The 12,601-nt window shown below is 52.4% G+C and overlaps 3 protein-coding genes across 5 annotated transcripts; 1 reads left to right on the forward strand and 2 right to left on the reverse strand.

The window, feature by feature from the left end:
* Positions 1–1,783: 1,783 nt before the first annotated feature.
* Positions 1,784–5,578, forward strand: cryabb (crystallin, alpha B, b). The gene is made up of 3 exons (XM_006642147.3): positions 1,784–2,129; positions 3,421–3,543; positions 3,720–5,578. Exons 1-3 carry the CDS (start codon positions 1,941–1,943, stop codon positions 3,921–3,923), a joined length of 516 nt encoding a protein of 171 aa, XP_006642210.1. The 5' UTR covers positions 1,784–1,940; the 3' UTR covers positions 3,924–5,578.
* Positions 5,138–9,734, reverse strand: cfap68 (cilia and flagella associated protein 68). Of its 3 annotated transcripts, none has more exons than XM_069182970.1 (5): positions 9,371–9,734; positions 8,012–8,248; positions 7,437–7,509; positions 6,213–6,396; positions 5,138–5,392 (listed from the first exon to the last, which is right to left on the reverse strand). In XM_069182970.1, the coding sequence occupies exons 2-5, from the start codon at positions 8,237–8,239 to the stop codon at positions 5,371–5,373; spliced, it is 507 nt and encodes a 168-aa protein (XP_069039071.1). In that variant the 5' UTR covers positions 8,240–8,248; positions 9,371–9,734; the 3' UTR covers positions 5,138–5,370. The 3 variants fall into 3 exon arrangements, with proteins under 3 accessions (XP_069039071.1, XP_069039069.1, XP_069039070.1); XM_069182968.1 differs by having other exon boundaries at positions 7,983–8,248; XM_069182969.1 differs by lacking the exon at positions 9,371–9,734 and adding an exon at positions 8,912–9,354 and having other exon boundaries at positions 7,983–8,248.
* Positions 9,735–9,830: 96 nt separating this feature from the next.
* On the reverse strand, positions 9,831–12,001 carry mia (MIA SH3 domain containing). Its single transcript, XM_015337585.2, has 4 exons — positions 11,834–12,001; positions 11,101–11,234; positions 10,669–10,779; positions 9,831–10,373 (listed from the first exon to the last, which is right to left on the reverse strand). Exons 1-4 carry the CDS (start codon positions 11,955–11,957, stop codon positions 10,350–10,352), a joined length of 393 nt encoding a protein of 130 aa, XP_015193071.2. The 5' UTR covers positions 11,958–12,001; the 3' UTR covers positions 9,831–10,349.
* Between the last annotated feature and the right edge of the window lie 600 nt (positions 12,002–12,601).

Here is a 12,601-nt window from a genome sequence, read left to right on the forward strand (position 1 = left end):
AGCTGTGTCTTTCTCATATGCATATGATATGAACTGTGCAATATTTCTTTATGTGTATCATACCTGTTGTGAGTATTGACCTGCCCAGGGCTGCACTCCTGTCTTCTGTGGTTCCTGTACATATCAAGTGTGATGTCAGTGCTGGGGCCCCTCCTGGTGATGGAGTGTACTTATTTTGGGCACTACAGGGTGTCCAGGGGTCTAGGCAAGAGTTCTGTCAGGTCCAGGAAGCTCTAGGAGGCTAGTGAATGTGTACAGTATCACAGCAGCTCGTATCTTCTGAAGGAGAAGGCCTTAGAAGTGCAGGGGTGTCAGACTCAGTGACTAAATGATGTCACCAGGTGTAGGCACGTTAACAATAGCGACAATGATCAGGTCAAATCCCACTTCTTTCATGGTTGGATGATAATTCTCTTGACTACAGCAGGTCCCAGGTGAAGGAAGTCCCGAGTGCTTTTTTGTTCATTTTGAATTCTGTTTGCCTTTCCTAGAATAATGTGGCGGGGCTCTTACAGTGATTGTGGCTCTGACTGACACACCAGGGGATGCTAACAGTCCAGCATTCTGGGAGCTGAGTGTTTGGTGATCCGTCAACAGGCCCCTGCAGGTCTCCAGAACTCCACAGAGCTCTACAGTGTTGTTATTGCTGCTCTGCTGATGGCTGCTACTGCTGTTAGCAGCTGTTGCGGGCTGAAGTGGCCTACTGTCCAGTCTACACATCCAGAGAGGTGTTAACATAAGTATTGGCCGAAATATTGTCCAAAATCTGAGCAGGGGGTTCAGAATGGAATAGAGGTGCTTAGTTCCCTTCTTCATGGGAACCAGGGACGAAACAATTTAAAGTAGCCAATCAAGCTCAAGCACGGGGGGGCATGCAGACTCCACACAGACTGATTCCCTAAAGTTGGACACAAACCCGACTCGAGATCTGTGAGGCCACAGTGCCACCCGCTAGTAGATCCTCTTACCCTCCATTGATGCCCTAATAAAAGTGCATTGTGGTTGACTGTGGTGACAGTACAGAGTAGTGAAGTACAGTACAGCTACTGTGCAGCATTAGGTGGTGCTTATCAAAGCATATCCACAGGCACGTACTCTATAGGGAAGATCAGAAATGTCTCGCAAATTTGCTGTTGTAGAATTTCTCAAGTATGAGAGGTAGCTGTGAAAAGCACTCATCACCATACTGTGAAGAACAGCTTTGATAGAGAGTTTAATACCTGCACACATAAAGGACATCTTGAGTGGAGAAGCTGACTAAATAAATGAATGAAGGACCTGCAAAGGCTGGTGCTGTGTCCTGGAGCAGAGGCAGCCTGCGCTGGGCTGCCAGGGGTGGTTTATCCCGGGGCTTGACTCTGCACACAGGGTGCCCTGCCTGCGCCTGGGCAAACACACCCACCAGAGCCTTTGATCCGGCCTGGAGCCTCCCTGGACAAACAGGAGTCAGGGCAGGCGGGGGAGAGGGGCACCGGAGCGCGGCGGAAATAATCCCACCGGCACGCGGGGCAGCCGGAGGAAGAGAGGCCAAGCCCGAGGAGTGCGCGCCAAAAACCGAAACCCGTCTGACAGACGAGCCGGGTCCTGGCGCTGGCCGTGCAGGCACACACAGAAAACCGCGCACCAGCACAAAAGGAGACTTTCCAGCGCTGCGCGCACGGGGGCATCAGCACTATTTAAAATCCCCCAGAACAATCGCAGGGCCGCTTGCCTGAATGAAATCGGACTGCCAGTAATCACGTAAACACACACGGACTGGCACTTGCAGGGGGAGAGGGCGAGCGGGGGAGACGGTTTACATCACCGTTCCAGAAAGTTCAAGAGGAGGGTGGCAGGCTGGCACAGGCTGGTGGGGCGGCTATATAAGTGAGCTGAGGGCCAGAGGCACAGCAGGAGCGGCACGGCAGCAGCAGGCACAGAGTGCGCCCAGCCCAGCCAGCATGGACATCGCCATCCAGCGCCCCTGGTTTCGCCGCCCCCTCTTCTCCTCGTTGTTCCCCGTCCGGATCTTTGAGCAGAACTTCGGGGAGCACATCCCAGAGAGCGAGCTGCTCGCCCCCTTCCCCCTGATGTACTGGCCCCGGGCCTCCTTCCGCGGTGCCAGCTGGATGGACGGCGGCCTGTCAGAGGTGAGGGCCGGGCCTGTTGCGGGTTGACCGTCGACTAACCTTCCAGAGCCAAAGCTCCAGAATTCTCCAGAAGACAAAAGAGACAATCTCTGACTTTTCACAGGTTTGCTGCAGGACCTATAGCTTCTTTCCTACAGAGGAATGTTTTCAAAACTAGCTGTGAAAACCTTAATATTTTGCTAAGTCTTTACTAAACTAAACCGTTGCACGTATGACATATTGAGACCAAGGGCTTGTGGGATATGGAGACCAAGGCTTGAAATCCTTGAGGTGGGAGAGAAAAGGCTTGGAAGGGGGTGTTTTTGTCTGTGAGAGCAGGATGGCCAGGAATGTGACAGCAGGGAAGAGCGCAGCAGATATTGAGACGTCGTATCCACAGCGTCACCAGCACTAGGATCAAGCGCAGTGAAACAGGAGCTGCTGCTCTGCTGTGGGGGGCTGGGTGCTGGCGTTGACGTGGGCACTGAAGTCAGGGAGGAAACGGTGGGGTGTCTCTGGCTCTCTCACACATGAGTCCTGGGGCTCAGTGTCCTGACCTGCTCCGATTCCTGGGGATCCCGTGATGAGGTTCCCTCTGTGTCACGCGAGTCCCTCCCTACTGTGGCAACATTTTCTTGGTAGCATGTTAAAACTTTATTCCTCATAAAACGATCACCAGCTCAAATACCTGAGCCCTGTTAGTTTAAGACAAAAAACCCTGTAGTTTGATGAAACACTCACTCGACAAAGAAAGTGACTCCAACAGTTCGGACATGAAACCAGTACAGCACAGATGATGTGAGCTGTTCCTTTAAGTCCGTCGGCGGGCGCGTGCACATGTTGGCCTCTGAATGTTTAGAATTGCTTCCCGCTGCCTGCAGCCAGCTCAGCCCAGCACCATGCCCTCTGTGTTCGCTGCGAGGTGTCACAATGTGACCCATGGGAGGAATCTCAGAGCGCAGTGCAAACTGCCCACTCCCCCACTCAGCTGACTCCCAGGGTCAGAGCTGCTCTTTCAGACTGCAGAGCGCTCGTCTGTAACCTTCAGCCGCCTAGAAAACCAGCCCTAAAATACCTCTTGGAATTAACCTGCTAAAGCTGGAATTGGTCACACTTAAGAGGCGCTTTGTCAGCTTGTGGCTCTAAGAGAAAGAAACAGATACCTGTATGAATCCTTCTGTTTAATAATGAGGCACACCTGATGGCTCAATGCCCTGCCCTGTGACGGGGATGCTGACCTGTGTGCATGTGAGCAGCCCAGGCTGCACAGGTGTGTTTTTGTGTGCTGACCCTGCTTCCTCCTGGCCGGCAGATGCGTCTGGACAAGGACAGGTTCGCAATCCACCTGGACGTCAAGCACTTCTCCCCCGAGGAGCTGTCCGTCAAGGTCAACGGCGACTTCATCGAGATCCGTGGGAAGCACGAGGACCGCCAGGTAGGGGAACACCCTCCCTCCCTGCCTCTCCATCCCCCTTTTCTCCTGCCTCCTCCCGGCTCCTGCCCTGTCTCCCTGGCCCTCCCCTCTCCACTCTCTCTTTCTCTGCTCCCCTCCTGCAGTCTCCCGGGGTCCAGCCTGCCCTCCAGCGTGCCTTGTGTCTTTCCCTTCGGCAGGATGAGCACGGCTATGTGTCTCGGGAGTTCCACAGGAAGTACAGGATCCCAGGAGGGGTCGAGCCGGGCTCCATCACCTCCTCGCTGTCCGCCGATGGCGTGCTGACGATCAGCGCCACGCGCAACCTGTCCGAAGTGGCCGAGCGCACCATCCCCATCACCCGCGACGACAAGCCCGCTGGGGCTGCGCCGCAGAAGAAGTAGACTTCCTTCTCCCCCGCCCCTTCGCCCTCCCTGGCTCCTCGCCACTGCCACCCCACCACCACCGCCCCGTCTTCCTCGACCCCGGCACCCGCTGAGCCACGGGAAGTGAAGAGAGCCCCCCCCTGCATTTACAGGCAGGGGATAGGACCCCACTCATCCTCCATTACTCAGAAAGGGTGGGCTCATGGAATTCGCTGCTACATCAGGGCCTCTGTCCTCCTAGCTTGCTGAGTAAAATCAAACACGCTGCAGAACAGCTGAATGAGCAAGGGAAGGAGCAGACAAAGGCACACTGAGTGCAGGGCCCTGGTGCAGCTGGACCAGTCAGTCCCTTGAGGAAGGGGGAAAAGGTCCACAGAGTGACAGACGAGCCTCTGTGAAGTCAGCTACTGATCGTGCCTCAAAGACACAAAAACAGTTCAAGGAAGTAGGACAATCTTAGGGAACTTGTGCGTGTAGAAACGCCATGCCCTTAAGTGGGCAGGGTTTATGTGCAGAAGCGAGCCCCGTGACAGAGCACAGGAGCGCTCCAGAGCAGTTTGTAGCTGGAGCTGTGGGGACCATTGCCTCTCTGAGAGTGTGAACCAGATCCTGTGTTCTTGTACAGTCAGGTACCTTGTACCTGAAGGGCAGTTACACTGCAGGGGTGTTGGCAAATCCCAGTCAAGAACGCAGGTATCGGCTTCAGGAAAATCCCCGCTCCACCCAGCTCAAAGGCTGAGGCATTAGGTTTACCGCAGCAGTTGTCTGGAAAATGGTTGCTGAATTTTTTACTTACAGACTTGAAAAAGACCAAAGGAGTGACTGAATAAGTAGTCTGACTTCACAGAGGAGTTAATGACAGGTTCTCTGATAAAATTCTCTTGTTTTTGTATATACTGAAAAGCATTTAAAGTGCAACAAAACACTATTGATTCCAAAACTCATTTGATGCATTTTTAATGCCTCCCTGTATATATTAAAGCACTTTGCTGTAAGTGTAACGCACCTGCCTTCAGTGTGTTTTGACGCTGCTCACATGGCAGTGGTCAAGAGGGAAGTGGGTGTTTTCCCAGTAGAAGCCAGGCCTCTGGTTTGGACACTGGCCCAGATGCACTCTGTGATAACCACAAGGTATACACAGAGGTGTCGCAGCTGCGTGTATTGGTGACTGGGACACAGAAGGCACTTAAAACAAGGCCACTTGAGGCAGAAAACAGCCAATGAGACAAGAACATGATATCAAAACTTTTATTGTAGAATGGGCCCACAAAATCTGGAAAAGTAGAAGCAGAAAGGAAACCAGATGGGAACAACAGCATATCTTCCAGTGATGTAAAGAAGTGCACAACTTATCCCTTGCAGGGGCTCAGTTGTAGTCTGTTGTCCGACAGCCCTGCAGTGTCTGTGCTGTCTGCTCTTTCCTGCAGCCGGTGAGTGGGCTCGGCTCGGCTCGGCTCGGCTCGGCTCAGCTCAGCGGTCGGGCACTCCTGTGTCGGGTTCAGGTTCGTGGACAGGGAGGGGGCAGTGTTGTTTAAAAAGATCCTGCTTATTCATTTTCTATTTTGTCGTGGTCGCTGCCTAACCTTTCATTCCTGAGACCCCATATAGAGCAGCCAGAGCTCAATTAACACTTGAGTTTCTTAAATGTTCAAGAATAAATCGTTTCAACCACATGGGTGGCTCTTTCGTTCTTTTGTTGTTTATTTTTTCTGCTGTCTGCGTTTGAATCCCATGTTTTCTCCATATTGCAGCCTCAGGACAGCAGTCTTCAGTCCTGGGGCTGAAGAGACTCACAGAATGTTCTAATTTTAATTCCAGAGGAGTTGCCAATATCTTAATTTAGGCCGGTTACTTGCAGAATCACTACATGTAAACTTGTACTCAAGGTGTCTGCCTGCTGTTTATAGCTCCTTATGAACTCTGCAGGGCAGAAATTCACCAGGACCGTAGAACCCTGAATTAAAAAATGTTTGTGCTAGAAAAACCTATATTAACCCTTTTAAACTACACATTGCAGCAGACAACACCCTTCTTATTGGAGGACACGAAAAGGAAGTCTATGCCCATCAACACTTCATGGGGGCGTGGCTACAGAGTTTCCCCAACACACACCTGTTCTGCACTGGACCTCACTGCGATTATACCACAAGGTCCCATTTCGCCACACCATCCATCCACAAGTCCACTTGCACACATGAAGAACATTGCACAACTGCTTCTCTTCACTTTATCACACTCTTAGTCCCACTTTCACATCTGCGGTTTGTCGGGATATACGGTACACTGTACTCAGCCTGCACACTTTACCCCCAGCAGGTGGAGCTCTGTGAGCTATTACTCTGCTGCCCTGCCTGCGTCCCTCTCTGCGCCTGCAGGTGTGGGGCTGGGTCTCTGAAGTCGTGCCGGTAGCAGGAGTCGGGGACGGGCTTTGTGTGCAGGGGATCCAGCTCAGGCTGGTGTCCCGGGAAGCAGCGGGGTTCCCTCTTTGTACCTGCAAAGCAGAGACCTGTGTCAGCATTTGAGGAACATGGCGGTGTGACTCCAGGCCTGGCAGGTCACCAGAGGGTCTTCAGATTGTCAGTCTAGCTCTTAATTGTCTGTCTAGAATAATCAGTCGGCTCATCTGACTTTTTCAGAAGACTATGAAAACCCCATAACTTGCACCCACCAGCACAGTGGGTCCTGGGTTCAACTGTGCACTGGGGCACCTTCTGTGTGGAGTTTGCACGTTCTCCCTAAAGCTGGATTACTTAGTGCCTCCAAATTGTGTCTGTGTGTGTGACTGTGTGTGTGTATGTGTATGTGTCTGTGTGGGTGACTGTCTGTGTGACTGGGTATTCTGTGTGTACATGTCTGCGTGTGTATATGTGTCTGTGTGTGTGACTATCTGTGTGAGTGCATGTACGTGTCTGTGTGTGTGTGACTGAGAATGTGTATGAGCCCGTGTGTGTGTCTGCATGTAAGAATATCTGTGTGTGTTACTGTGTATCTATCTGTGTGTGTGGCTCTGTATCTGTCTATGTGTGTCTGTGTGTGTGTACGTGTCTGTGTGTGTGTCTGCATTTGTGTACTTGACTGTGTGTGTGATTGTCTGTGTCTGCATGTGTGTACGTGTCTATTTGTGTGACTGTGTATCTGTCTTTGTGTGTTTAATGTGTGTGTGAGTGACCTGAGAAGGACAGGTGCCCCTTCCCAGGCTGCAGCCCTGCCTTGTGCCCTTGCTTCATGAACACTCTGTGACCCATGCTGGGAGTTTTCTGATAGTGGATAGGTGGACACACCTCTATTCTACTGAATTTCTACAGGAAACTCTATACACTTATGGCGTAGCCCACCCTGGGGATCTCTGGAGGCTCTGCAATTCCCCCAAAGACATTCTACAGCACCTGTTTCCCCAAGAGTCTGAGTCTCGCAGCAGGCAGCCATGACCTGATCAGCCTCAGCTGCCGAGACGAGACTCAGGGGCGCGACCAGAAGGGGTCGTTACAGGCAGGGGTCTCAGGTGCTGAAGAGAAGGGAGCAGGAACTTACCAGGATCACGCGGGGGGGGCTGTCGGCCTCGGTCATACGTGGAGGAATACGTCGTCTCAAAATAGTGAGCGAACTGCCAAAAGAGAGGAGATGTGGCTCAGCCTGAGAACCCGGGGGGAGGTACCCCCGAGAAACTCCTGTGGCGTGTGTGTTGAGTGCCAGGAATGGAGGGGGGTGGGCCTTGTGCTGTGAGGAGCACGGGGACTTCTGGGCTGCACTGTGACAGTCCTGAAAAGAACGCTTTCGCCACAGTAGGTGTGGATATTTTGAGTGGTCAGTCACACGGTTGCTCATCTCAGAGCTTTCTTCCCTCTGGAAGATTGTGAGCAAAATTCTCAACTTGGCCTGGAGGGCTGACGGTAAATCACAGGGTTGAGCCAATAGTATTCAGGTCCAGAACACTGCGTGCCTGGTATAGCTCTCTTTTTACATCTTTTTTCTTTTTACAAAACAAAGAACTTTAATGAAATGGTTTGTACGGGTGTTTAAAAACAACATTTTTCAGAAACTATCCAGGTGGCGCCCCCTGCCCCCACGGCCACACACCCTGGGGGTAAGGCCCAGACTTGGCCCACCTGGGAGGGCAGGGGCCGGCGGCGGGCCAGGGCGCGGGTGTCGCGGCGCTCCTCGGCCCAGTTGCCCACCAGGGTGGCGGGGGAGTAGGCGTCCTCGCCGGTGCCGCGGCGCCAGCCGTACTGCCGGAAGGTGGCGTCGGCGTCCCAGTCGCGCCACACCTCCCCGTGGCCCGCGGCGCGCGGTGCGCAGAGGGAGGGCGCGTCGGGCTGCTGCCATGGCGACGACATCCCGCAGCCCTCGGGAGGAGACACAGGAATCACCGGCAACAAACAGGGCATTGCTTTTTTTAAACTCTTGATTTGAGCAACAGAAGGAAATACAATACCGACAAGATCCATAACATCGGCAGGGGTACATAATACAAGCCCATGCAGTGAGAAAGTAGGGTGGGGGCGGCGAGGGCACAAGCCCTGGAACCCGAATCCGGTACAATAACGAAAGGACAGACGATGAAATATTTCGAAGTCGCAAATGTGAGATATAAAGTCGTAATTCTGAGATATAAAGTCGCAATTCTGAGTTTCTAAGTCGCGGTTCTGAGTTACTAAGTCGCAATTCTGATTTACCATAGCGCGTTATTTTTACTCTCTGGCGGAAACGGGCTTCCATAGTCTTTACTGGGCAAATTCGATTAACTAAATAAGTCACTGCGGTAACTTCCCAGAAGCACACGTCAATGAACTCCCACGCTCTTCGCTGCACTTAAACGAGCAGTGTGGCGAGACGGTGCCGGCAGCGCAGTCAACCTGCTCACTCGCCTGGGAAAAAGGCCGATCCGGCTCCGAGGACAAACAACGGTTACTAACCTCAGGCTACGATAACCGACAACACCTATAACCGTCATAAATACTTAATAATATATCGACATTATGCATGACTAAATAATAGATAAATCGTACTTTCGTATGAGCTGCTATCACGGAGATCGCGACTGGGTCTCCCGCAACTCGCTCTTCCTTCTGAGTTAGTCCCACGCAGCGTCACCGCGAGTTTGCCTCTGAATTTGTCTGATTTTCCTGTTTTCAGAAGCGAGGCGATTCTGTCCAGTTTTGCAGCTGACGAGCACACTGGAAACCCTGCAGCAGCGCCAGCGTTACTGCCGGACCGTGACGACGAGGAGCAAGTCTGATCTCCCCCGGATTTCGTTAGTGTAGTGGGACTTTTTGCATCGTATTTTGTTACCGACGGGGCACTTCAGCATAGGTGACTCCCATTCCCAGTGAGAAAAGCCGACAGCTCTAATTATTTCCCCAGCTGACCACGGCGCTAGCCCCGAGCGGTTAATGCACCATGACAGGGCCGCACAGCCACGCTTTCATTCATTGCCTGAACGTGAAGTCGCTACCCTACAGACTTACCGGTTTAAGTGATCCCGGCGCGGCTCAAGCGCTCTTCCTCAGCGGGATCCTCTTCCTCAGCGGGGAGACGCGCTCCTGTTGCGGCCCGTCTCCATGGACACCGGGCGCGCGGCTGCGGTTTCGCCCTGCAGCGCGACCGTGTCGAATCGTTCACATTTCTCAAGAAGTGCTTTTCTGGTTGAATCGGAAGTATTTATTAAGATGAGGCTGCAGTTTAGATGTATTTATTTTCTCATCGTTCAACCAACCCCCAGATTTTTGCAAGAAGCAAAAAGGGCAGCCCAGGGCTGTTTCGGATAAGGAGCGGATGTAGTGACTTGCCCGATTTGAACAGCACGCAGACAAAAATGATTTTTTTTTTCTGAAACCCGGATCTACTGCAGCCGCTGTCGGCTTCTGCTGCTGTTTCCCAGAGCAAAACAACCCGTCTGGGTGATGAAACACAGAGAACGAAGCGCAGTATTGCAAACGTCGGAGTTTATTTGATATTATCCACTGGCCTGCTGTCGCCACGCTTGACCAACATAAGATCAAATACACAACATACTGTATCAAATATACTGTTTTCTATTCTAAAATACATGGTATACTAGTGCGGTATAATACAATACCCTATTGTACTGTATGGTATTAGAGATGATTTCTGTCATGCAGTCTGTGCTTTTGCACTTGTTACATAGGGTTAAAGCTGGAATAATGAAATGCTATACAGTATACTCACTCAGAAGTAATGGGGTACATTAAAATATAGTTTTAGGATGAGGCACAGGGCTGCCGTCAGGTTTAAGGCTTAGGTCAAGACTTCCTGTAGGGCTGGAATAATTAAGCATAACGAAACACAGACTGGAGCCCAGCGGCGGTGCTGACCACAGCCCCAACAGCAAACGAAAGGCGGAGCTCTCCGGGTTAGACAGACACCGCCAGGCAAGTTCCTCTCCCCCAGCGCTCGGGTGACCACAGGCTGGGCCGGACCGCAGCCTCAGTGGCAGTAGAAGTCCCACTTCTAGAGAGGGGAGAGGAACAGGACAGTCAGAGGGGAGCAGTAACAGGCCCTGGCTTCTTCAGAGACGCTTCTCCTCAGAAGACGGCGGAGTGTGTGTGGCGCTCGTCGTCCCCGCCAGCTCAGCTCCCAGCGCTGCGTACCTCAGAGTGGACCCCGAGTGCTGAACTAGCGCTTACTCCACCTCCGGTCTGCACCCCAAAACCCACCACGGGCTGAATCCCCAGACCCAGTCAGTCATGCAGTGTGCCTGGACGAGTGTGGTGGTGGACAGTGCGTCCGGTTCAAGTGGACTCACGTCTGTGTTGACCTCCACGCCTGCGGGCATCAGAACGTGCGTCTCCTCCACCGCACTGCTGGGGAAGTGGCCCAGGCGGGCCTCCTGCTCTCCGTAGTACTCGCCCTGAACCTGCCGGGAAACGTGGAGAAGGCTGCCACCCCGTGGACAAAATGGATATTGAACCCAGCTCTTCTTTTGGACCTGCAGTATGGACCTCTGAGATGTGAGCCTTTTTGCACTTTTTGATCATGTAACCATCCTGCTGTCGAAGCATTGTTTTCCCTATAACTAAAGGCACTAAAACGCATCCCAGAATGACGAGATTATTTTCTTTTATTTTCAATTTTAACACAAAACACAATCCGAGGGATTTGTGGGTCTCCTTTGTCACGACTCGCAGGCACAGTGTCTGTCTGCTGCTGTTTGTCATTGTGGGATGGGGGCACTTACACTGCCGGCCCAGAAGAGATTTCCGCGGTCCTTCAGCATGGCGTAGACGTAGATGAGCTGGCCCTGGCGGATGGGGATGAAGCGACAGTCCTGGGGGTAAAAGTCTTCCAGAGCTCGGGCGATCAGGATGGGGTCTGCAGACAGGCACACAGACGGAAGGGTCAACCTTGGAGTTGATAGGTGCTGGGAGTCAGAATCAGAGGTGACAGACACTGGGAGTCACAGACTCAGAGCTGACAGAGGGCAAACAGATTTGGAATCGACAAACACAGACACAGAGCAGACAGACAGAAGGCTCAAAGACACACCATAAGGACTGGGGGGTACAGCTGTCTTGAACCTACACTCCTAATGCACTTACACCACTTTCCTAATTCCACCTGAGGGCCCCATTGCACAGCCACAGGAACATAGACTTTAATCCACCGCACCCTGCACACACACAGATCCCAATCATTGCTGCATACACATTGCACTGTATGTGTACATTAATATACTATACAATTAATATAGAATATCACAGCCAAACACACAACCTGTGTGTCTAACACACATCCCACATCATTCAGATTCATTTTCTAGGTTTCCTCCTCATGTTCAAGTTAACTAGAAAGCCACAGAAAGACATCAGAGAGACTTTGGTTCTGGTATAGACAATCAGGTACATGAATTGCATGTGATGGTTCAATAAACGAGTCTGTTGCCCTCTGATCGGCGGCGGGGGAGTACTCACGGCTGCACTCTTCGTCCGCACACATCTTCTTGTCGGACAGTTTGGGCATCTGCCGGCCTCCCCAGGCTGGCGCAAGGCACAGGGAGCCCAGCACCAGCAGCAAGAGAGGGAACCTTCTCGCCATCTTCAGCCGCGTCTGCAGAGTGAGGACAGGAGGGGAGAGGAGGGGAGAGGAGGAGCTGGGCGGCAGGAAACGTGGCACCAGGTCAGTCCCCTTCACACGCAGCTTAGAGCAAAACACCCTGCAGAAAACAGGAAGTGGAGCTCTGAGGGAGACGGGGAAAACAAGCTCTCCTCTGTACTCAGGACCACAGAGACACCTCCGCTGACCTCCATGGCTACCTCTGCACATTCGGCCCTTGTCTCCAAACCAGGAAGCACGTCAGGCTCTGGAGCTCTCGGATGGCCAGGGGGAGGAGGCTCAGGAATTCACAGGCTCCTTTGCCTTAAGTAGTGAGCTCTGCCAAAGGCACAATAATCGTGTCCTCTTGTTTTGGCTAAGTGTGCCCACGGGTTTTGTGTTATATATTTCTGCGTGCTGCATTGGTGTTATATACTGTAATTGTGTGGCTTTGCTGTCTCTTGTCGTGTCTGGGAAGAAACTCTTCCTCTTGTTTGTGCAGCAGAGGTACACCATGTGCCCTGCTCCTGCAGAGTGGAGGCCGGTGTTCAGTATGAAATGAGCAGGCCAGGTGATGCAAACTGGGCACCAGCCTCAAAGACCTGCTTGGTTCCTGCAAGACACGGGCTGAATCCTACCAAGATCCA

Source organism: Lepisosteus oculatus, chromosome 23, assembly GCF_040954835.1.
Source record: "Lepisosteus oculatus isolate fLepOcu1 chromosome 23, fLepOcu1.hap2, whole genome shotgun sequence".
NCBI lineage: Eukaryota > Metazoa > Chordata > Actinopteri > Semionotiformes > Lepisosteidae > Lepisosteus > Lepisosteus oculatus.

Coding starts and splice junctions, on each gene's coding strand:
- cfap68 (XM_069182968.1), bottom strand. CDS start 8,239: ATGTCGTCGCCATGGCAGCAGCCCGACGCGCCCTCCCTCTGCGCACCG. Junction 7,510..7,982: donor GTCTGGGCCTTACCCCCAGG/GTGTGTGGCCGT, acceptor CTCTTTTGGCAG/TTCGCTCACTATTTTGAGAC. Junction 6,397..7,436: donor GCCCCCCCCGCGTGATCCTG/GTAAGTTCCTGC, acceptor TCTGCTTTGCAG/GTACAAAGAGGGAACCCCGC.
- mia (XM_015337585.2), bottom strand. CDS start 11,957: ATGGCGAGAAGGTTCCCTCTCTTGCTGCTGGTGCTGGGCTCCCTGTGC. Junction 11,235..11,833: donor TGCGGACGAAGAGTGCAGCC/GTGAGTACTCCC, acceptor GCCTGTCTGCAG/ACCCCATCCTGATCGCCCGA. Junction 10,374..10,668: donor GCGTGGAGGTCAACACAGAC/GTGAGTCCACTT, acceptor TCCCCTCTCTAG/AAGTGGGACTTCTACTGCCA.
- cryabb (XM_006642147.3), top strand. CDS start 1,941: ATGGACATCGCCATCCAGCGCCCCTGGTTTCGCCGCCCCCTCTTCTCC. Junction 2,130..3,420: donor TGGACGGCGGCCTGTCAGAG/GTGAGGGCCGGG, acceptor CCTGGCCGGCAG/ATGCGTCTGGACAAGGACAG. Junction 3,544..3,719: donor GGAAGCACGAGGACCGCCAG/GTAGGGGAACAC, acceptor TCCCTTCGGCAG/GATGAGCACGGCTATGTGTC.